The sequence below is a fragment of the Vigna umbellata genome, chromosome 1 (genome assembly GCF_029865625.1).
Source record: "Vigna umbellata cultivar VRB3 chromosome 1, Vumbellata_1.0, whole genome shotgun sequence".
Taxonomy (NCBI): Eukaryota; Viridiplantae; Streptophyta; class Magnoliopsida; order Fabales; family Fabaceae; genus Vigna; species Vigna umbellata.
This window is the reverse complement of record NC_142165.1, coordinates 36045179-36070940: the sequence shown is the minus strand read 5'-3', so window position 1 is coordinate 36070940 and position 25762 is coordinate 36045179. Positions and strand designations below refer to the sequence as shown.

General features: G+C 36.4%; 1 protein-coding gene across 1 annotated transcript; it reads left to right on the top strand.

Moving 5' to 3' along the window:
• Positions 1–2871: 2871 nt before the first annotated feature.
• LOC124838886 (ABSCISIC ACID-INSENSITIVE 5-like protein 3) lies at positions 2872–7849 on the top strand. The gene is made up of 3 exons (XM_088104101.1): positions 2872–3573; positions 3661–3732; positions 7769–7849. Exons 1-3 carry the CDS (start codon positions 2872–2874, stop codon positions 7847–7849), a joined length of 855 nt encoding a protein of 284 aa, XP_087960227.1.
• Positions 7850–25762: the final 17913 nt, after the last annotated feature.

Below are 25762 nucleotides of genomic sequence, written 5' to 3'. Positions count from 1 at the left end.
AAGGCCCTTCCACAATCACTCTATCCTTCTTTCCTTTTTCTTCCAACTATGTGATATATATATAACCTAACCAGTACTTGATACAAAGAAAGAGACTTAGTCACTATGACACTAAAGAAGAAAGAATCGTACCAGTCTATACAATTCAAATACAAAACAACATATTGTTTACCAAACGAAGCAAAATAACACAATACAAATCATTTTTCTGCATCTAACAAACTTTAAAGGCAAACGAACTCACTCACATTCGCAACTCCAAATGCTATATGTCTCAGTCCATAAAACCAGTACGAATCTACTTAACCCGCCACACAGTAGCCTCAATCGATGCTTCCAAACACTCCAACCATAGCTTGCGACCCGAACCATAGATGTGACAAATAAAACACACAAAAATGAGATTAGGGTTCACGATTTTCACCATTAAACAATTACTAAGCATTACAATTTACTTACCAGATGAAGCTACTCTTTCAGCGCCCAACTACGGCACCGCACCGAACAATGAGGCCCAACGATAGTGTTTGATGAAGGATTGATGAAGGACACAGTTCGAAAGAGAGAGACGACGAAGAACCAAAGCCACACCGAAGAGGGATGGAGACAACAACAACCAGACCGAAAGGGCTCGAAAGAAGGAATGCGACAGGGTTCGAGAGAGAAAAGAAAGCACCAGGGTTCGAGAGAAAAGAAAGCACCAGGTTCGAAAGAGAGGAAAGCTCGAGCTTCACAAATGAGAGTGAATATAGGGTTCCAGCTTCCACGTAATCAGAAATACATTTTTTTTAAATTATTCCCAAATCTGTATATAATATATGCAGATAACACTTGGTTCTAACTACATACGGATAATACAGGTTATATACAGATCCTATCCTTGGGTAATTTTCCCGCCACCCCGCGCCAACATTATATACGGATTTTATATACGGATAATCCGTATATAAAATTCCGTATATAATATCCGTATATAACGCCTTTCTTTAACATCCGTACATAATTTCCGTATATAATATCTGCTTTACATACGACTCTAGATCCGTATATAATGTTCCGTATCTAATTCCATTATTTCTTGTAGTGTAAGTTAATATTTTCACCATCTGTACTCAATCCCAATCCTAAATAAAAATGATTTTCATTTATATTCAAAACTTTATTTCCAACTAAAAAACCACTACTTGAATAGTCCCACTTAACCAATAACTCACTCAATATATTCCTACCTAGTTTAACATTTACACTCAAATCTAAAAATCACGCAAATGGAGTCTTCGCAATCACTGACCGATGCTCCTCTGTCAGCCTTTCGTTCAAAGTACATATATATTATGTCGAAAAAGAGTGACGAACCGTAAACTGCATCAACCAAAACAAAATAAGAAAAATAATTAAACCCAATAACCAAAACAACATCATACCAACCCCATACCCAAACGGAAAAACCATGGAAGGAAATGGAACGACAAAGCATTTACCTTCGTCGTCGGACCATGCTCATCGGACCTTGACATTTCGCAACACAACCTCTACAAAAACACCAACTTCACGAAAATGGAGGGAGACACAGACAATGCAAAATGAGGAACCACATACACGAAACGTGAATTTGCAATAAAACAGGCTAGGGGTATTTTTGGAACCTCACTTAAAACAAACCCTACTTAGTTTGAACTCAACGTTTTGAAAAAAAAAATCAAATTGATCCAATGAAAAACTGACATGTGTCATTGTCAAAATAGTGTTAAATAAACGTTGTCAAAATATCGGCGTCCATTTAGAAACTAGTTACCGAGTATACTTCTATTGAAATTACATTCAATCAGGTTCAGAATTCGGTAACCGAATTTGAAACTACCATATTCGATTTACTTAGACAATTATTTAGCAAATATGCTAGAGAAATTGAGTAAAGTTAAAAAATATTTTGAAAAAAGAAAAGTCTGATAAAAACACATACAGAAAATGTATATTACAAGTATCTTTGAACATAGAAGTACCTGAAATTGATTTTTATATTCCAATTCTACTATCTAAACCCTTGATCCCAACTAATTTCCATATAAGCCTGTATTAATCTTTTCTTCTATAATTTTATTAAATATTGTATCTCATGTCAGAACTAAAATATTGAAAATGAAAGTTTCGATATGTAAAATGTTTTACGGTATAACATTCAGTCAATATTATAAAAATATAATTTCATTGGCATTTAACAAAACATATGATAAGTTTTCCATTTTTCAGATACAGGATGAACTTGAGAAGAGGGTTACCATTATTGGTGAAATTGATCTAAGTGAAAGATACTCAATTAATGAAGAGCTCAAGCACGTGAAAAAAAAAAATAATAATGGGTATTAAACAACAGAGTGTACCATCACCAACATGTTTAAACAACTATGTAGTCTTAGCCTATTCTTGCAGGAGTCAAGTCAGTCGAAGAAGAAAGTGACAAAAAATAAGCCTAAAATAGGTTCTAGCGCTTAACCAAAGAAGGTTATTATTGGATATGTTATATTTTGGTTAGTTGGATCTTCGATTTATATTTAACCTTTAAATCCACCAATTTAGCAAATAATTCAGAGTAGTGGTTGAGGTGAGAATACCATCTGCGTTAGGTTTGTTTCACTTTTCTATCTTTTGTGGCGGCTCATATTTCGCTTCAGGTACTAACTGTTGTGCTCATCTCACCAACCCATCCTCAAACCAAACACTATAAATTCAAATATCCTCCTTCTTCTTCTTCTTTAGCAAAACCCTACTCATTGTTTGATAACTGTTTTTGGTAAAAACTTGTTTTCTTCTTCAAGTTAGTTTCTTAATTCATTTTTTTTTTTTGGAAAACTTTTCTGTCAAAAACTGTATATGGCTAGAAGGATTATGGGTTTTTCTCCTAATAGAGGGCAGGGTCCACAGTACCCACCTATGGTTAGACAAAGGTCTTTGTACAACCTCAGTTTTGAGGATGTTCAGAGACCGTTGTTGGGAAACACAGGGAGTGAAAGTGCATATCTTGTGCAAGAACCTTCATGTGATCATCATTCTTTTACCAAAACCAGTGGCATTGGTGTGGCTTGGAGGGGAATTGTTGACCATGAACACATGAACAGGTCGGTAGAAACCCTCTTGAATGAACCTACTTTAGGGGAATCAACTTTAGATCATTTCCTAGCTAATGCAGGTGTGATCAATGTAGCTGATCAGAATACCAACGTTCACACTCTGCCACCAATGGTGATTGATTCAATACATCAACAACATTGGTTGCAAATTCCTTCTGTTAGCACCCACCAACCTCATCATCATCATCATCATCAGTCACAGATAATTGGAAACTCTCAAGATTTCAGTGTTTCTAATAACTCATTCTACGATAGCCAACTTAGTTATTCAGAAAACTCAGCGGGGATTCCAATGTCTCCTTCCTATTCATATTCTTCTAAGACCTCTCTTTTTAGGAAGAGAAAGCACTCAAATGATGAGATGCTGGAAAAGGCTGTAGAGAGAAGACAAAAGAGAATGGCTAAGAACAGGGAATCTGCAGCAAGATCTAGGGCAAAGAAGCAGGTTAGTTCAATGTCTCATCAACTTTCATGCAGTCAAAGAAATTTTTATATCACTGTAGTTTGTTCTTTATCATATTTTTTCTTCCAGGAACACATACATAGATTAGAGAACGAGAAGTGTCGCCTTCAGAAAGTGAATTGCTGGCTCAAAAAGCTGAAGGTACACATATTCAGCAATCCATTTTCAACTGAAAATAGTTTTGTTTTGTATGTATGTGTTGTGCTAATAATTACTTTTTATGATATTTTCTTCATGATTGCATCGCACTGTTGTTCTCCTTTTGTAAGTAAATAAATTTTTATTTAGTGAAGACAAAGCACTACACACAGGTAAGTGCACGTTTATTTGTAAGCCAACGAGCACAAGTATGATTCTTGTATGTGCAAGTTTTGTTATGTACAATGAAAAAGACATTTTCTATTCCATTTTATTAATCCAAAGTTAGATGTATAAAAGAGAAGAAGACCATTATCACAAAAAATTGAAATATATAAAACAGTGCAAAGATTTTGTTTTGGACTATTTTAGCAAAACAGCATGTCAAATAAAACTTATGCAACAAGGTTCTAAAAATGTAGGAGACTAGCCGCATAATTGCGTACAAGGAACATCTTTGTTTGTTTGGAGGGTTTATTCTAACTTCAAACTATGCACGTACAAGGCATGTTTGGAAAGTTTGTTTTATGAGAATATCTAGTTTTTATTTTTATCATTAAAAAAATACTTGGTTATTCAAACCCTTTTACAAAAACATTCTGAAGTTTAGTTTGAAACAAAGAAAAACAAGTTAAAAGGATATAAAGATAAAAGGTGTAACAGTGACAACCGTACTCCTCTATCAATTAAACAAAACCCTATCGAACTACTATATATTAAAATAAATGTATATAAAAAATTAAAAGAATTAAAGAGACTATATGAGAGAATATATAAATTAATTTTAACTTGTAAAGAAATTTATTTCACTTGAAAAGCTTATTCTTCCAGCCACAAAAGAAAAAAAAAAAGAAAATTCTAATTAACTTCACTTATTATTTTACTCTCCTAAACCTTGACCTCAATTCGATCCCTTCCTTTAATTACTACTTTTTTTATTTAATTGGTAAGTATTCATTTGCTGCAATCTCTCATCCTTAACCTAAAAACTTCTCCCTCAATTGGTTAGTGTTCTCATTTTATTTGATTAGGGCATTCGGTGCAAATGTGTTATTCTTTCTCTTTCATTTCACTTTCAGTCATTGGCTTTCTTTGCATTTATTGACTAGTTATTTTAGTTAAAAGTTTTGCTTAACTTTGCAGGGTCTAGCAAAAAATCTTTTAGTTGTTTTCTATATACTGATTTAGGTACGTAGCATTTTTAAAAAACATTACAATCTAGTTTATTATTATTATTATTTTTTGTCTTAACATTTTATTAAGCTTTTCTCTTCTACTTTTTCTCCGTAAGACAATATTGATTTATTTTCTTTCTCTTCAACAACTCATAAATATGAATTATTGTGTTTTATATTATTTTTACAAAATTTAGGTTTTCTTATTTTTAACATTTAACAAGAAAATATTTTTTCTATTATTATTATTTGGATAATATATATATATATATATATATATATATATATATATGTATGTATATATATATATATATGTATGTATATTGATGTCTTTGGACTAAAAATCACACACGCACACAAACTGTGGGGTTTTAATTTTTTTTTCCTTTGTTTGGTAAGTAAGATCTTGTAGTAGAACCTAGTTTATCAACTTTTTAAGCAATAAAGAGTTTTTTTTCTGGACTTTTTTTCATTCAATTCTTTATTCAAATCAAAATTAGGTGTATATCTTTTTTTATCGTATATTTCTTTATACAGTATATTTACTTTATTAACATTATATTCTAACACAAAAGAGACGTGCGCATTAACACTTCGGAAGTAGTATTTTGATATATAAAAAAGTACAACTAGTTCACAACTCAATAAATTAATATTTTAATTATAATTTTTTTAATTTAAAATTATAATATATATTATTATATTTTTAGAATGGATTATCAAATATTTTATCTTAATGGGTAAAAGTATCATTTCTGTGATGTCTTTACCACACAATATGCATCACGCCAATTTTGAATACACACTATTTTACGAGAGGTATTAAATGATTAGATAGTTTCTGCTGTAAAATTATAAACTGGTAAGTTAATTCAACATATCATCATTAAATTTTTAGATAATTATTATAAAAATTATATACGATGATTCTGATTTCATAATAGTATGAAACTTCTTACAATGTCTGCGTATAGTGCAAGAATTTAATTCAAATATATTGATTGTTGAAAGTTTTTACAATCGTTATAGACCTTAGTGCGTGCAGAATATTCCGTGTAATTTAAAAACTATATGCAAGATAAATTGCAATAACTGATGGTGTGAATTTGTTAACCAATAATTCATAAAATCAAACTCGTGATAATACTTTTTTTAAAATAACATGGTTCATTAAGGAGATTAGTTGCGATGGCGTCAAGAATATTCTTATCTTCAGAATATTTTTTATTTTATCGTATCTTTAATCATACATTTATTTTTCTTTGTTCAATTTCATCTATTAATTTCTTTCTAAAATACGCATTTGATCATTTTTATTTTTTTTTAAACTTTATTTACTATAATATAATAAAATAATTTAATGTGATTCTCATAAATCTTTTTTATCACCATCCAACATATATTAAAGTTCAAAAGATAAATTTTTAGTTATTATTAATTTAATATTTGTTCTTTATGTGATCAAATAGTCTATTATAATTTTTATTAGTCTATAAAAAATAGATTTCATAAGAATTTAAAGAATGAAAGTAAAGAGATTTAAAATATTTTTTAATTTTAATATATATTTTTTCCTTTTATAATTTTTTAAAAGTATATTTAAATTTTTTAATTTTGTTTCATTAATGTTTACAAATTTAATCAATATTTTAGTTTTTATAAAATTTTATTTGATACTTTAGTTTAAAATATATATAATTATAATTTATTTTAAATATTTGATATTGAAAAAACCATAATATATTTTTTCCATACTTTGGGTTTGGATGAGTATGGAGATGATTTCTTCTTTGGGAATGGGTATAAGATAAAATCCACTGCCTCACCATGTTGCCATAGTGTCCATGTGAATATTATAGCGCGTATTTGTGTTAATTAACGTTATGATATTTGTTCAACATAAAAACTAAGTTTAATAACATCTTTATATTTATAATAATACTTTTAATATTTTTTTCTTTATTTATTTTTTTATTCGATGTGTTCTCTATAATTTTAAAAAGGGTTATATAATCTATCTCATATGAAAAGTATAAAATAAAAAATCAAACGGATTTCCAACATGCACGTAGTTATTTCCGAGAAAGATAGTTAATATGAATACAATGATTTAAAAAATAAATAAAAACTCTTTAGCATGAAAATGAGTCTTTTATAGCATTGCCTTGATGATTGATTATTACTAAAACAATTTAGGCAATGTAAGTTTTTCGCTTTGAAAAATATAGTTTACTAGTTATAAAAGAAGTGTCTGTTTTAGATAAAATTGATAATAATATAAGGAGAAACATAAATGTTGGTAATATTTATAGTTTTCTTTTTATAAATAGAAGAAAAATAAGTCACTCGATGGTTGTTTCTTGAGAATATTCTTATTAGCAATTGGAATTTTTTATAAGAGTAGCTCAAATATTGCAATTTCTCTTAAAGTTGTTTAATTTTAGGAGTAAAAAGGAAAGGAGAATAAACAAATGACTTAACAACCAGATCATATTTGCTAAATGAAGCTCCAATAAAAAGGTTAGTCATTATAGCATGTTGGACTTAAACACTATAATGAAATCAAATTTTAAAAATGAAAAACTAAAAGCGATGAACTATTGACTTTTCTAAACTCGTTAAATATTACTATATACTACAAATTAAGATCTAGGACTCGTTTGTCTAAGATTTTTCTACTCGATGATAATTTTCTAATTGTAAACTACTCGGTGATAACCATTTTCCTGATTATGAACAGAGCAAATTAACTTCCATTTTATTGCTAATTAATCTCTGAAATCAATTGCTAAATTACTTAGATTGAAAATATTTTTTTAAAGAACAAAAATAGTCTTTAATATTTTTCATATCAATAATTGCAGGAATTGGGTGAAAAGTTATTTTCATCTACAAGTCTGACTCCAAGATACCGACTACGTCGTACCAGCTCAACCACATTTTAGCTTCATTCGTTACAATGGCTTTCAGAAATACGTGATTTTTTAAACAGAGAATTGTATAGTGTTTGCAAAACAATAATGAGCCTTTTGTATTTTTAGAGTATTCAACTGTTCATAGAAGGAAAATGGTTTGCATATGGAGGACTCTATTGAGAAATTTAGAGTTCTAAAGAATCTTGTAAGGTCCGTGCTACTAGAGCATTTTTTTTTATGGCTAGAATAAATTATTTTTTCCTCTGTAATTATGTCGATATTTTAGTTTTACTTTTTTATACAATTTTTTTTATATGACAATAAAGTTTCGAAAGTTTTAGGTCAAACTGTTTCTTTTTCTTTTATAATTGTTTTCCTTTTAAGCCTTTACTGAGAAATTTATAATTTGCAACCAGGAAGTCATCTTCCACTTTATTGCAAAGACTTGTTTTCATTGATGAAAGAAGCACATTTTGTTAATTGAACTTGGAAGACTCAACACAAGATGAATTACTTATTGTTGAGTTTTTCTGATGATAATACTGTATATAACTAAGTATCGATATATCTTGAATTGATAATTGTTTAAAACAACAAAATCTGAAGTTGAATTTTTGAGTACATGTTGTTGATTAGTGGAATTCTTTTGATATAATTAAACTAACTTCAAATTATTTAAAAGCATAATTGAAATTTAAAGTTAAGTTAAGAAGGAATAATTTCAAAATTTGATCACAATCTATTCATATTTATGCATTTACGAGATATTCAAATTAATATATATGTCATTATTATAAATATTAAAATTTAATATAATTATGGTATACTTAGTGATAATAGTTGAATATTGGATTAAGAATAGAAAATTTGAAAGTTGACATGTAAGTATTTATTTATAATTAAAATATAGTTTAAGTTATTGAAGATCAAAAACCTATAGATACTTATCAATATTAAAAGAAGCAATAACTAAATACTGATCAATTATTTCTTTATTTTGTATTTAAATTTCTCACTAACTTAATTGACAAAATCTTTTGGAAGCCGATTTCTCTTTCATATTTGAAAAGAGTTGCAATTCATTAATAAGGAATTCATAAAGTTCTACATGTGCGTGTACCCCTTTCACATCTTTTTGGGAAAATAACACTCTTTCTCTGTAAAGAATACTATTATTCAACTCTTACGGCTTGTTCTTTTGAGTAGATTTGAGGGAGTGGATTTGAGGGGATTTGAGAGGATTTGAAGATAATTTTTTTTGTTGTTTTTTTGAGCGAATTTGGAGGTAAATGAGAGTGAATTTGAAAATAAAATTTGTGAGAATTAGTATAGAATTGTATTGACGTGACAAATTAAAAAAAATTATTTTCAAATTCACTCTCATTTACCTCCAAATTCGCTCAAAAAAACAACAAAAAAAATTATCTTCAAATCCTCTCAAATCCCCTCAAATCCACTCTCTCAAATCCACTGAAAAGAACAAGCCCTTAGTAATTGAAATTCAAAGGTAATTATGAATATGTTTGTACCGCATACCGTACGGTCATAAAGAGACAAGATCAAGTGGACAGGTAGTCTCCAATTGTAAATGCCCTTAAGCATTATCAATTACCGGAAAGTATTACTTACTAGGCAATGTGGTTAGAATTATGTAAATCTTATCAAAACACATGAATATAGGATTGCATTTATTATTGTGAATTTGAGATTTTATTATAATCCCTGATTAGATTGATTATTGATTTCAGTGTCAAAGTGTCTTTGACAAGTTTGGAGTTTGGACATTGAAACTAAGAAAGAAATTTGACTAAGAACATTCCGGACAAACAAAGTGGATTCGGAGAAAAATGTGAAGGAGTGTTCGATAGAGGTTCTTGTCCCCACACTCGAAACAATTTGACACCCACCATAGGGTTGCGAGATCTAAAGGTAGACCTAATGGTGACGAGAAACATGAGCTCATAGGACCTGACTTAAATGATCAGAGCACTACAGTAGATGTTGGAGAGGACCGTCCTCGTAGAGCATACGACTCAGCATTCTGGTGGTTAACACACTAGTAAAAGAACACTTTTTTAACTCGTCATATATGCCGCGGTTTCGTAAAAACCGAAGCATTTAAAGAGGCGGTGGCAGTTTTGAAATTAAGATGAAGTTATATGCTTTGGATGTACAAAGAACCTAAGCATAAAAAGCTTACGACATCGGTTGCAAAGATAACCGAAGCGTAACACTTGTAGTATGTCTGACATGCTTTTTGAAACACAGATACTGCTTCGGTTGATGCAGGACCGAGGCATAAGGATCTGATACTACTTCGGTTGATGCAGGACTGAGGCATAAGGACCTGCACCTTTTCGAGTGAACTAGGCTTTCCATCTGACAGAAAGAGCTACGGCCTCGGTTAATAGCAGAACCGAGGCATAACGAGCTGCACCTTTTCTAGTGAGCCAGGCTTTCCATTCAAACCCTTCCATTATTATTCTTACTACTACTCTACTGCTACTACCAAACCAAAACTCCTTTTCTTCTTCCTCCCTTCATTCTTTAAACAACCCTTCACTAGCCCTGTTCTTATGTTTCCCCCTATGTGCCTCCGCATCACCACACTAGTACAATAAGAGGAAATGGCACCGGTTACTTTTCCTTATAGGTCCCGGTTCTACAACCGAGGCGTATACGAACGAGATAAAAAATAGTAGGTTTTATGCCTCGGTTGCTGGTCGAGTCAAAAAGAATAGGATTATGCCTCGGTTTTCAGGTAACCGAGGCAGTAACGTATTATTTTTTTTTTCAGCCATCCTCAACCGTCCTCAGCCATCCTCAGCCGTCCTCAACCGTCCAGCCATTTGGGGGTTCACAGCAAAAACAACAACATATCAGAAATGCACAAGCCAGAAGCTTCATAGCACAGTATACAACATCAACAAAAGACATCATCAACAAATCAGAAGTTTCGCGGTGGCCGTCGGGACTGAAGATCGCGTGCCCCAGATCGTGACGGTACCGGAGGCGGAGGCGACCCAGTCGCCGTTGAGGGAGAAACGCGCGATGGTGCCGGGCCGGAGGCGACCCACTCGCCGTTGGGGGAGAAACGCCGATGGTGGCCGAGGCGGAGGAGACGAACTCGCGCGAGGTTGAACGCTGATTTAGGGCTTCGCGATTTGGGCTTCGCGATCTGGAGCACTGTCGGAGGCAGAGGCAGAGGCAGAGGCAGCAGTGACGGTGGCGCGGTGGAGGAACCCTATTTCCGGCAGAGGCAGAGGCAGAGGTCGCGATCTGGAGGAACCCGCGACGCAAAGGTCGCGATCTGGAGCACTGTCGGAGGCAGACGCAGCAGTGACGGTGGCGCGGTGGAGGAACCCTATTTCTGGCAGAGGTCGCGATCTGGAGGAACCCGCGACGCAGAGGTCGCGATCTGGAGCGGTGGATGAAACCCGCGACGCAGAGGCAGCCGTGGAAGAGGTGGAGGAACCCGCGACGCAGAGGAAGAATGGAGAGCAGGAGGAAGGAGAAGCTGAGGAAGGAGAAGCCGTGGAAGTGTTGATTTGACGCAAAGACGCTAAGTGCAGAGTGGCAGGGAAAATAAGCTAGTGCTTTGGCACCGGTTAAATGGCCAACCCGAGGTATAAAGCGCTGGAAACCATTTACGATTTCGGTTCCTAATGAACCGATGCCTTTAAGTCTGACGTAGCAGTGATATAGGCCTCGGGTCTCAGATTAACCGGTGCAATATCGTTATTCTATCGCGGGTCTCAACTTAACCGAGGCATATATGTTAGCTTTATTTACGATTCTGCCACCGCGCTTTTATATGCTTCGGGTTTACTTAAACCGAAGCGTATATAGCGATTTTAAATCCTCTTTTTTTACTACTGCCACTCTAACTACATTCCACCTTCCGATGATCCCACACACAATGACTTTTCCCGTGCTGCCGCTTCCCGTCCTGGACCCTAGTAACGCGGCGCCAGCGCCGGCCGTGTTGCCTCCGCTTGTCGTGGATTCTCTCGGCCTCGTGGGTCCCTTTCCCAACCACCGTCCCCTTCCGAGATCAAGCCCAAATGGCCATATCTCTTTGGGTTTTTTTCTTTTCCAAAAATCATATTCATGGTTTCTGCCTCCTCGATGTCGCGCTTCGCAGCTTCGTCGTCAGTTTCATCGTCACATGACAACGCCTGAAGTGGTTGTGGTGGTGGAGCTAGCGGCTTGAGGGAGCAGGTGGGGAGTGCGAATCGGTTGCGGGCGATCCTGGATCCAAGGTAGTGGGGGCGGGAGTCGGGGTTAGAGTCAGGTTCGGAGGGGTAGGAGGAGGGACGGCGGCAGCGGTGGTGATGCGTTGCGTTGGTGTGGTGGTTCTTGCCGCTGGCTCCCTATTTCAAGAAGGGAAGGGCGAAGTTGTGTAGAGGTTGGGACTTCACCGGAGGCTGCGCCGGTGCGATGGACATTCGGAAACGCAGAAAGCTGTGGAAGCTGGAGGACGATTGTGTGTTTGGAAACGGTGTTGTTGGGAATGAGAGTTTGATGTAGGGTTCAGTTCAGTACAATGTTTCATCTTCATGCGTACTACATCGGAACCGAGTCCTAAAGTCTGAAAAATAAAAAAAAAATAAAAACATGCTACTACCTCGGTTATCTAAGAACTGAGGCATAATCCTATCTCATTTTACCTCGGTTCGTGACCGAGACATAAAACCTACCCCTTTTTACCTCGTCCGTATATGCCTCGGTTGCAGAACCGATGCCTATAAACAAAATTAATCGGTGCCTTTTCCCCTTACTACATCAATGACATAGATTTAATCATTGCACTAAGGCTAAGGATAACTCGATTAAGACCCCACAGGAGGAGAGTATTGCAGCCAGCAAAAAGCGTTATATGGTGAAAATGAAGCATACGATCGGGATGTTATCGTTCATCCCCACAACCATGGAGGCACACATCTCTGAGCAGTTTGTTCCACCCAATTTAAAGATGTATGATGGGGCAACTAATCCGAAGGAGTATCTCAAGATGTTTGTCAATTGGATGGCATTTTACACAACGAGTGATGCCATTTGGTGTAGGGCCTTCTCCCCCTTAAGTGGCTTAACTCTTTGCCACCTAACTCGGTGGAAACTTTCTCCTATATAAGGAACATGTTCGGGCAGCAGTTCGCAGGCAATAATTGGCAGGTATTTGAAAACAGAACTTGACCACCTTAGGTTTGATGAACCTTAAGTAGGAAAAGGAGGATCCCCTGAAGACCTTCATGGATTGGGTTTAGCACTCATATTGCTCCCCCTATCAACAATCTCCCCCTTTTTTGATGATGCACAACAATGATGTATAAAACAACCATGATGTAGAATGAACAACCAGAATTTTTTTTCGAATAGTTATATTCATATATATAGTCACATATATTTCATCTATATCTCTTGTTAATTCAATCAGTATTAACAAACAATTTCAACTATCTCTACCCCTTTGGGCATTAGGAAAAAAGGTATAAGTACACAATGTATACTTGAAGTAAAGAGACAGTCAATCAATCATGCATAGATACATCAAAATTTATATGTATGCATTAATGAAAAAAAATGATCACCCACAGTTGCTTATCACACAAATCTCAGTCAAGATATATTGATGCATTGGTCAATCAAATTCACTATGGTGCTCATATCATCACAACATAAAACAGATGCACTCTCATGAATGATCAACAACCAAGCAAGAATGTTATCTTATAATGCATGGAACTAATCCTCTCCAAAGACAATGTTTCACTCAAAAAGTGTTTCACTCAAGCCCTCAAAAGTGTATAGTGAGGTTACACTCTTGCACTCTACTATCACCATGCCACATGAATCAACTTTGCCTTTCATTTAACCACAATCAAATACACTCACAAGCAAGTTATCATCACAAGGACTTTTCAAGGCTTGTAATGTGGTTGGGCTAAGAAAAAAAATTGGTTTTTCTGGACAAAGTCCATTGAGTTAAGAGAGTGCATAATTCATTCATTCACATTAACAATTCATCTTTCTTTTACTTTTTAAGTGAGAAACCAAATTTTCACTTATTGCCAACTTCACTTTCATTGAGCTCATTCTTTCTTTTTTTTTCTTCTCTTTTGCTCTTTCTTTTGCTCAATGCTCTTTAAATAATTTCACAAAGTTCTTTTCGATTTCTCACCAACCCAAACTTGAACCATTCTCCATTACCACAAAAACATATTCTACTTAACTCAAGGTAAGGATTTAAAAAAGGGTTTTTCAACTTCCAAATTTAAGCTCAAGGTGCAAAGGATAGAGAAAAACATTGATCTTTATTAGGTTCACATATAGACATTGGCTCTAAGGGAGAAGAAAAGCATGGCCTTGATCATTTGTAACAAGCAAGCAAGTGGTTTAATCATAGAAACTTAGGCAAAATCAATCATGCTTCAAAAGCAATAACATTCATTCAATCAAAAACTCTTAGCCCAACCTCTCACAGGTTAACTCAAGTTCCACAATTTGATAAACATACTACCCAACACATTAATCACAATTAACATCATGCATCAGTTTCTAACAATCATGAGCAACCACTTGCATATAAGACTTGACCATGCATCATCTCAACATCAATCACACAATAAAGCAGCACAAGATATCAATTACTCATTGATAACGGTTGAATTTACCGTTATTTGATACTTAATTTTGATACTAAAAACACCCTTTTTGACTTAGAAACTAGCTTGGAATTATAGTTTTGATGAATAAGAGAGTTGAAGGTGAATTTAATGGCTTTGTGCTATATTTCAGTGTTTTTCAACAGGAATTGAGATGATTTGGAAGAAGAGTTGAAGTAGTAAGGAGTTGGAACTTAGGAAGAACTGGAAAAGCATCAAGAAAGGAGGATCCCAGCAACGCTGAGCCCCACTTTAGGGGCCCTCAACGCCAAAGTACACTGTCTCACGCTTGGTTGCCCTTTTCTGGAGCCCTCAGCGCAGGATACCCCTGGCTCGCGCCCGGGCGCTCTTTGTAGGGGCGTTGAGTGCAACTTCCTCGGGTCGCACCATGCTTACTTGCCCTCTCAGCTGACCCTGAGTGCAATAAGTGGGGCGCTGAGCACTAGTCTCGTGGGCTTGGACCCGTTTTCTGTTATTTTTATGTTCTATTTAAGGACTTGGACATCCTAGGGTTCACATCTTTGGACTGAATAGGCTAAGGAACACACTCTTTGCTCCCTAAGAGGCGGATTTGGATGCGGAAGCTCCTATCCTCAATTTATAGGGTTTTATCTTTCATTCTTTTTCCATTGTTCATCTAATTTTACCATGTCAATGGTGAAAAAACTCTATTTGTTGTTGGGGATGATGTAACCTTTGTAAACTCTCATGTATTGAATTGATTCTTGATTATATATGCTTCTTTCATTAATTGTTAGGATAATTCTTCTTTACGTAATTCTTGCTTCGTTTAACTCATTCTTTAGCATGATGTATGATTTGGATGAGTACCAAAAGGTATCTGATTGTCTTAAGCTTCTGCTCTTCAGAATTAATTATTAGGAATGCTAGAAATCGTATGAACTAATAGTTAATGATAGGCTTTCTTCGCCGAGGAATTAGGTTTTAAGTATTTAGAGAGTGACATTGACATTAATGAAGTAGAATTCGTATATACATGAGAGTAAACTAGGTGAAATCTAACCCCAACAACATATTCATTCCATAATATCAAACTCGTTCATATTTGCACTTTTGTCCAATTGATCAAATTGCATACATACACTAGTGCAAAAACAACGTATTACGTCGGTTATTTTTTGCTTTTAACGACGAATTAGAGACCGACATCATAGCGGGTAACGTAACTTTTACGTCGAATATCACGAGGTGAAGTTAATAGGACAATTTCATGTCGATTATATCGAGATCTGATGTAAACCTAACGTTGACATTGTTCAACGACGTGAGGTTACGTCAGTTAGTAAAGAGATCGACGTTCAATATTTGAATAAATATTTATATTTATAGTAAGCACTAGTGCAAAAAGGGCTTTAGACGTCCGATTTTTTGGCCTTTTGACGTCCGACGTACACCCGACGCTTATGTGGGTGACGTTACTCAGACGTCCGCTGTGTCAGGACGGACATCTATATAGACGTTCGTTATGCAAGATTGGACGTCTATGTAGACGTCCGCTGTGTTAGGACGGACGTCTATATAGACGTCCGCCTCCTCCCTCCCCGGACGTCTACCTGGTTGAATTGTTTTTGGTAGGGGCTGGGGGTGGACGTCCGTGTGTGCACTGACAGACGTCTATAGACGTCCGACTGTACACTAACGGACGTCTACTAGGCGTTTTTTTTTTAAAATTAGTTTATTTTTTCAATAAAACCACACCTGAAAAGCAGAAAAATGTCCAAGAACAATTTTGCAATAGTATAAATATGCGTTTTATATAAACAAAGTTCTACTTAATGTGGAGTTCAATCCACTACCAAACTATCAACATAAAACTTAAACTAAAACTAAACAATGTTCAACAAGAAATATAACTATTCCTAACTCCATCTTTGCAGAAGATAAGCGGTCCACTCCTGCCTTATCTGTTTAATTGTGTCCTCTGTAATAGGTGATGTACTCTTGAAGCGCTGCAAAATTCAAGAAAGATACATTATTGTTTCATATATGTTGAAGATGAATTTGATTTGTAATGTATTGAAGGTATACATCATTACCTCATTCCAGTCATCTGTAATGACAGCTCGAATGATGGTCTTAATCCAACACATCACATAGAAGCCACGTTCCCATGAATCTAGCTGCTGGTTACACTAAAATCACAAACTAAATAGTTAAGAATTTAGATCATTCAATAACATAGAAAATGAATTAGAAACTATAAATGACTTACAACCTTTGGATACAAAATTTGAACCAGTTGACCACGAGATTTACCAATAACTCTGTACAGATTGAAAACACAAAGTATAATTAATATAACTATTTTATCATAAAATTTGAAGGTGAACATCAAATTCAAAGTCATTTTTGGAGAAACACTTACCCTTGAAGCATGGTTCTCAACTCATTTTTCATCCTCCTGTGCAACGAACAAAACCATATAATTTTACATTGTTTGGGAATGATGACCATCAGCTGCCAGTGCGACCTATGACGAAGGACAAATAGTTATTCAACTAATTAAGGAAACTATAATAATGAGCTGACCACATATAACAACACCTACCACTCAATGTATGGCACAAGGTATACGTCTCTTTTTGACTCATCCATTCATGTTTGCAAATAATGTTGTCTGTTTTGAAGTGTGTTACCAGACGGTTGAATGGAGACAGAGAAGATGGAGACAGAGAAGATACCTATCATACTTGGAAGACCGTTTATGAAAACGGCCAAAGCTATCATTGATGTAAATGAAGGTATAGTAGTGCTTCAGGACAGAGAGGAGAGAGTGGTGGTAGACGTCTTCAAAGATAAGACGCAAGCAAAGGAGGAAGAAGCTAGTTATAAAGCTGCATTTCAAGATGCACCCATGACTAGCCGTAAAGATGAAAATCTCAAGGTTGCAGGTAACCATTGTTTGTTGTTTCAGGTACCCAAGGAAGAAAATATTGGAAGAGGAGGAGAAATTCCTAGTGACTGGGAGAAAAGAAGACTCCAACTTGGCACACCTGTAAGAATCAAGAACAAGTTGTGGGTTGTGAAGGGTTTTAAAGAGAAGGAGATGATAGAGATAGAGTCTCCATATTCTAGAAGGACCAAAACAGTTCACAGGAAACAGCTGAGGAGTTGGTGGAATGACAACATCAACTATAAAGAAGATGGAACTTAAACTTTATTGGGTCAAGCTAATGACGTTAAAAGAGCGCTACCTGGGAGGCAACCCAGTGGATTTAAAAACTTTTGATTTGGCTGTGTAATTTTTAATTTGTGGACTCTATTTTTGTAACTATTTTGTTGGAGATAGCATCTACTGAAGGATGGATGCTAGGTGGTTAAGTATCTACTGAAGGATACTATGTTTGTAACACCTACTGATGGGTGTTGGTAAGAAAATTTTGCACCTACTGATGGGTGTTGTTGGATTTTGGGTCAGGCTCGTGACGTTAAACAAGCGCTACCTGAGAGGCAACCCAGTTGATTGAATATTTATGTTTGTTTATTTTAGTTAGGGTTTGCATAAGCATTTTAAACATTGAATTGCAGGGAACCAGTGAGGGGCATGTATGGGAGGCACGTAGGTTAAGAAAAGAAGGAGAAGAGCACATCACGAAAGTGCCGCTGAGCGGTAATTTACCGCTGAGCGATACTCTCGCAGATGGGCTTTAGTTCCCCTTAGCGGGACCCGAGCCCATTAGGGTATTTTTAATCCCTAAGCTGCGCAAGTTCTCATACTTTCAGGTTTTTCTCTGCACAAACACTCCCACATACCTTCTCCAAGGTTTTCCACATCTTTTCACTCTTCCCTCTTAAGAAAATTTCTCTTCCACTCACTTTTTCACTAGTGTGCCATCAAAGTTTGGGGTTGGAAGAGAGCATTCTAGCTTCGAAGCATTCTCATTGCATTTAGTATCTCCACCCAAGTAAGTAAAATGCATTTTGTTCATTCTGGGGTTCTTGAATTTGAATGTGATTGTCAAAGCATGAATATTTAAGGGTTTTGATTTCTATGCATGATTTGATGATATATTTGATGTTTGAACCGATTAAACTGCATGATTATGAACTGGAAAACTGAAAATTGCATTTGGGTGGAGTTAGGACAGCTTTAAAACAAGATTTTCAAAAATCTGCAGAGTTACCGCTGAGGGGTAAACTGCCGCTGAGCGGCACTCTGCCAGATTTGGTTTTTCTGATTTTTTGTGATCTGGAATGTGGCACTGGTGGCGCTGAGGGGAAATTCTGGCCCTCAGCGGTGGTTTAGCTTCGAAAGGAATTATGTTCTATGTTTTACTAATGATTAACATCATGTTCTGTGGTTTTGTATTTGTGTTTGAATGTAGGAATGGCATCCTCTTCAGGAAAGAGATTGAAAACCATGGCAACCAAGAGAAAGGAAAAGGAACCAGAGCAACCCCACTCTAGTAGGTTCCTCTCTAGGAAACATGAGAAGCACTTTAGGGTGGTTCAGGACAGGAGACTTCTGATGGAGAGAAAGGTTGGAATGATACCTAACTTTGCTCCTCAATTTGGAGAACAAGTGTTAGGGAATGACTGGGGAAAGCTAGCCACCTATCCTGCACCTGCCAACATAGCTGTGGTAAAGGAATTTTACACCAATGCAAAGAAGATTGGTGATTATCCAGCTGAGAATTATTTGGGCTATGTCAGAGGCCATGCTATCAGGTATGATCCTGATTCTATCAATAACTTCCTGGACACTGTGTGGGCTGGTGAGCAATGCCAGTTTGCTCTTTGCATGGAGGAAGGTGCTGATTATGAGGATGTGGAGAGAGTACTGTGTATACCTGGAGGACACTTCCAAAGGAATCGATCTGGCTCAGTGGTTAACATTACGAGGACGGATTTGACTCCTCTTGCAAAGTATTGGATGGCGTTTTCTCATGCCAACATTCAGCCATGTTCACATGTGTCAGATATTACTCTCAGCAGGGCACTATTCATCTACTGTGCTATCAGAAACTTGAATGTTAATATTGGGCAGGTGATAGCTGATGAGATTAGTGTGTGTGCCAATACCTCAAACAACAAAGCACCACTAGGACATCCCTCTTTGATTACTCACCTTTGCAAGATAGCTGGGGTGGACACTTCTGCTCCACCATTTGAGCGGCCAAGAAAAGCTATTGATGAGGCTTATTACAGACAGTATTGTGGAGGTGAGGAAACAGCTCAGCCAGTTCCACCACGCCGTGCTCGTAGAGAGAGAGGGCCAGCACAGAGCCAGACATCTGCTGAGACACATGAAGGAGAACCATTCCAGATGAGGGACATGTATATGTCTCTTATAGGTGTTCAGTTGCAGTCCATTCACAGAGGGCAGGTGGCCACTGCTGAGATGATTATGGGGATGTATGATACACCTCCAGCCCACATGTGGACTATGGATGAATTCCATAATGTGGTAGCTTGGCCAGAGGAACCAGTGCATGGAGGAGGAACTGGAGCAGCTGAAGCTTCAGTTAGAGAGATGGAAGAAGATGAAGCTGATGATGATGATGCATTTGAAGATGATGAAGATGAGGAAGAAGAGGAAGATACAGAGGACAGCTCAGACTGATGAGGAGCTGAGATAACATTTACTGATAAATGCTATCATATGATTATGCTTTTGTGGTTTAAGTTTTCTGAACTAATTTGTTTTTGTTTTTAGATTAGGGTTTGATGTACTCTATTGAACACCTGGTTTGTTATGATGGTTTGCTATTAACTGTGATTATGTGATAAGTAATGCTGAATGATGCTTATTGATTGATTGATGTTGAGATGATGTGCACATTAAAATGCTTATACAGGTGATTCACAAGCTTTGTAAACAAATGCATGATATTATGATTGTGATTGTGAGATTAAGCAGGATGTGTATGTCAAATGTGGATGAGCTTATATGTGAGGTTTTGAGCTCCAGAGTTTTTGGTATGATTGAATGTTATTACTTTGGAAACATGAATGACTTTGCCCAGGTTTTCTATGATTGAATCAATTGCTTGTTTTGCATCATATGATCAAGGCCGTTTGTTGGAACCCTTTTTATTGGCCAAATTCATAAAGTTAGCCCACTAAAAGAGAAAACTTTGTGTTCTATCCTTTAAACCCTTAGCCTTGAACATACACTGAAACCCTTTATTGAAAATCTTTACCTTGAGTTAAGTACAACATCTTGTGTGGTATTGTTAAATGTTCAAGTTTGGGGTTGTTAGGAAAACTTGAAAAAGGAAAAGCATTGAGCTAAGAGCTAAAAAGTAAGAATATGCAAAGAAAAAAGAAAAGAAAAGAAAAAGAAGCAAAGCTCAATGCAAATGCAAAGGCAAGTTGGAATGAATAAGAATAATTGTGTTGTTATGATTTTCTTAACTCAAGGATTTTGTGATCCAGAAAAACCAATTTTCTTGTTAGCCCAGCCATAGTATAAGCCATTGAAAAGTCCTTGTGATGATGCATGTTTGTGAATGATTTTGATTATGGTAAAATGAAAGGCAAAGTTGATTCATGTGACATTGTGATAGTAGAGTGAATGAGTGATTACCTTTTATACACTTGTGTGTTGAGTGAAACACTTTACCTAGTGAGGAAATATTCCATTAGCACATGAACATCCATGCTTAATCTATTGGTCATTCATGAAAAAGAGCATTTGTTGGGTATTAGCTGACTTTGTGAACCACTAAAGCATGTGCACATCTTGATTGAACTCTTGGTCATAAGTTTGATTGAAGTTTTTACTTATCTAAAAGGAGGATTTTTGAATGAGTGAACCATCATATGAATTGGTTGAAGATTGAGTTATATCTTGTTTGCTTGAGGACAAGCAAAGTTCTAAGTTTGGGGTTGTGATAACAGTTGAAAAACTGTTATTTTCATGCTTAAAATTGACACAAAAAGCAACCTTTACACTAAGAAACTAGCTTGAAATCATGCTTTTATCCATATTTTCAGAAATAAGAGAGCTGGACAGGTTTATGCTTGATTTCAGTGTTTTTGTGCAGGTTTTAAGGTGAATTTAGTGAAAGAAGTGAAGAAGGAGAGAGAAGCCGAAGTCACCGCTCAACGGCAGTTTACCGTTGAGCGGCACTCAGGAAGTCACGGGAGGTCCGCTGAGGGGCAAAATGGCCGTTGAGGGGAAGAAACGACTCACGCACTTACCGCTGAGCGGTACTTTACCGCTAAGCGGCACTTTTATGGGCTTGGACCTAATTTTCTGTAATTTACGAATAATATATAAGCTTTAGGGTTTCCTAGGGTTAGGTATCCTTGGCAAAGACGAAGCAAACACTCTCTCTTCCACCCCTTGGGGTAGATTGGGAGATGGTGACAGCTCTCCTCTTCTCTTTCTCGGGTTTTTCTATCTCTTTCATTCTTTCATTATTGTTCATCTAGGTTCACCATGAATATGGTGAACTAAACCTTGTATGTTTGTTGGGGAATCAATGTAATCTTTTGAAGCTCTCATATATGGAATTTGTGCTTGCATCTTAATCTAAGATTTATGCTTTCTTTCATCATTAGTTAGGGTTTTTCCTCTTTGCTTAATGCTTGCTTTGTTTAACTCATTCAATGCATGATTATTGATTTTGTCGATACGGGAACATACGGGGAAGTCTAGATCCGGGGAATTTCTCCCAATAGTATATTGGTTGCCTTAAGCTCCTGTGCTAAAAAAACTAATTATTAGGAATGCTAGGAATTGTATGAACTCGTAATTAGGGAGAAGCCTTCTTGAAAGGTAATTTAGAGAGTGGATAAGATGAAATTGACCCCCAACAACATATTCATCAATATATTTTATTGAAAGTGCTTGTCTTTTGTTTTAGCCATTGATCAACCTCATGCATACATGTTTATTTTCGTCTTTTGCATATTAAACTCCAATTATTTTGTTCTTAAGTCTTAGCTAATCAACAAATCACATAACTAAACTAGGTCGTGAGTCCTTTGGGAGAACGATACTTGGTCTTACCGAGTTTATTACTTGAAACGATTCGGTCATACTTGCCGATTGTTAAACAAGTTTGTGACATCATATTTTGGTGATCATAAATTTGTCCATCACATGTTCAAATCAAAAGGTCTTTTATGAGTGAAATGGGGCCAAGGACAAGAAAGGATAAATATGGATGAGAAGCTACAAACTAAAAAGAATAGAGGAGCAATGGGGAACAAATGAAAACACAATCAAACCACACCCTAAACCTCTAATTCAATCCCCTTCTTGACTCCATTATTCACAAATTTTTTTTATTTTTCTCTATTTTTTTTTTCTTCCTTTCTCATCTTGTCTCTTTTCTTTTCTCTCTATTTAGGACACAACTTTCAAAGACAAGATGTACACATGTTTACACAATCAACCAAGAAGAGGAACCAACTAGCCAACTCATCAGATTCCCCAAGGAGACCACACTTATTCCCAAGACACTTCCAAAGCTCCAAAATTCCCTAAGGTTAAGGTAATCATGGTTTTTCACTTAGGGCTAGTGTATGAGCTTCAAAACAAAGAAATGGGGAAAGTATAGGCTCAAAAGGGGTTAACAAAGGATTAGAACAAGGTAGGCTTATTTGGCTAGAGAGGCTCAAGAACAAAACTGCCTTTATCACTTCTAAACATGCATATCAATCAAGAATTATCAACAAGAGTCAAGCCAAGGCATATGTGCAAGCAATCAAGAGACATATCACACACAAGAAAGACATAAAGTGGCTCAAATCTCACATAAGGTACTTTTGTCACAATCAATTCAATTCTCAAACATCATAATCATCTTCCAAGCAGAGAAAAGCAAGGATTTCCAACCAATTAGAGTATCAATGAAGTGAAAGACACATCTACAACCTAAACAAAGTCCAGAAATCAAGAGAAACATGCAAACTGTACACAAGACACAACAAAAAAGCCTAGAAAAGAAAAAATTTAACAAAGAAAACAAAAACTAACAAATCAAAATCAAAATCTCCCCTAATAGACCACACTTAAACTACACAATGTCCTCAATGTGTCATAAGCATAAGATCAGAAATTAGAACAGTGAACAAATCATGGACAGGTGCAATAAAAGTAGGGAAAGGGGGAGAAGGGAAAAGAAAACTCCCCTGAGTTAGGGTGGAAGTTTCCAATTTTGGACTATCAGGGAGATGTCTTCCACCACAGGATCCAACAAGGAAGTTTTGAGGAAGGACTGCTTCATGCTCCAGATTTGATCGAGCAGGGAAATGTCTTCCACAACTAGATCTAAGGAGAAGTGATTGTTGATGAGCGGGTTCAGCTGGTGCCTATTGATCTTGAAGCTTTTGTGTATGCTTGCACCTTTGTTTTCCACTCTAGGTGTTTGTTGATCAAATTCATGTGTACCTCCTGCAACATGGTTAGTGCAATGTGGCTCCAAAGAAATGACATGCAGAGGTATAACACCCAATCCCAATTTATCAAACTGAACCTCAAATATACTCTCAGAACATGAATCACTTTCAAATTAAGAAAAAATATCAACAACAGACTCAGATTCATGTTCAGTGCATGGATAAGAAGTATTCAGATAGGATGGCAAAAGTTGTTTCTCATCATGCAAAGAGTGGAAATAAAAAGCATGCTCATCAACATCATAATCATCAATATACCCCTCAACAGCATAATCCTTAAAAGCATAATCATCAACAGCATAATCAAATTGAGGTATGTTTACCTCCACTTCCTTGAAGATTGGTATAGTGGTGGTAGATGAAGATGGTCTACCTGACTCAAAATTGCTGGTTATACCTGCTTGGTCCTTAAAATCTTCATCAGTCTCCTCAGGTGCAAGAGTAGGGACATAGGAAGGTGGGAAAGAAGGTAGCGCAGTAGTAAGCTCATGACTCTGCTCCCCATCTCCTATGTTGATGTAACTAACATCATTAGGAATCTGAACAGTCTGAAATGGTGATTGCCCTAAGTCTTCAGACTGTTCCTGATTGAGCTGAGTGGCCATCTGCCCTATCTGATTGCTCAAGCTTTGAAAGCATGCTTTGTTCTCTTGCTGAAACTGAAGGTTCTGCATGGTCATCTGCTCCAACAACTCCTGTAATGTAGGCTTAGAAGTAGAAGGCTGAGGAGCTATTTGGGTAGCCTCATAAAGCTGCAACTGCTGTTGTTGTTGGACTGGTGGAGGCATACAAGTATTTGGGAATGGTGGTTCTTGATATTGATTCTTAGGAGTACCATACCATCCCAAGTTAGGATCATTCCATCCAGGATTGTTTCTATACGAATCAAAATGAGGGTGAGTAGGGAAGAATTTGTCCAAAAACATATTGATAATAGTTGAAAAACTGTTATTTTCACGCTTGAAATTGATACTAAAAGCAACCTTTAACACTTAGAAACTAGCTTGAAATCATGCTTTTATTCATATTTTCATAAATAAGAGAGCTGGACAGGTTTATGCTTGATTTCAGTGTTTTTGTGCAGGTTTAAGGTGAATTTGGTGAAAGAAGTGAAGAAGGAGAGAGATGAAATCATAAAAGACATCAAAAAGTGCAAAAGGAGAAGCCGCAACTGCCGCTCAGCGGCAGTTTACCGCTGAGCGACACTCAGAAGCTCACGGGGGATCCGCTGAGGGGCAAAATGGTCGCTGAGGGGAAGAAACCAACTCACGCACTTACCGCTGAGCGGTACTACACCGCTGAGCGGCACACTTATGGGCTTGGTGATAACAGTTGAAAAACTGTTATTTTTATGATTAAAATTGACACTAAAAGCAACCTTTACACTTAGAAACTAGCTTGAAATCATGCTTTTCTTTATATTTTTGGAAATAAGAGAGCTGGACAAGTTTATGCTTGATTTCAGTGTTTTTGTGCAGGTTTTAAGGTGAATTTGGTGAAAGAAGTGAAGAAGGAGAGAGTTGAAATCAGAAAAGACAACAAAAAGTGCAAAAAGGAGAAGCCGAAGTCACCGCTCAGCGGCAGTTTACCGCTGAGCGGCACTCTGGAAGTCACGTGAGGTCCGCTGAGGGGCAAAATGGCCGCTGAGGGGAGAAAACAAGTCACGCACTCACCGCTGAGCGGTATTTTACCGCTGAGCGGCACTTTAATGGGCTTGGACTTGACTTTTTGTAATTTACGAATGATATATAAGCTTTAGGGTTTCCTAGGGTTAGGCATCTTTGGCTGGAACGAAGCAAACACTCTCTCTTCCACCCCTTTGAAGGAGGATCTTGGATGCTGAGGCTTCCTCTTCACCTTTTTAGGGTTTATTCTTTCATTCTTTCATTGTAATTCATCTAGG

What these genes read in the sequence shown, in the direction of transcription:
- LOC124838886 (XM_088104101.1), top strand. Translation starts at nt 2,872, where the DNA reads ATGGCTAGAAGGATTATGGGTTTTTCTCCTAATAGAGGGCAGGGTCCA. An exon ending in GATCTAGGGCAAAGAAGCAG is followed by an intron (nt 3,574 to 3,660) that starts GTTAGTTCAATG and finishes TTTTTCTTCCAG; the next exon opens with GAACACATACATAGATTAGA. An exon ending in GCTGGCTCAAAAAGCTGAAG is followed by an intron (nt 3,733 to 7,768) that starts GTACACATATTC and finishes CAATAATTGCAG; the next exon opens with GAATTGGGTGAAAAGTTATT.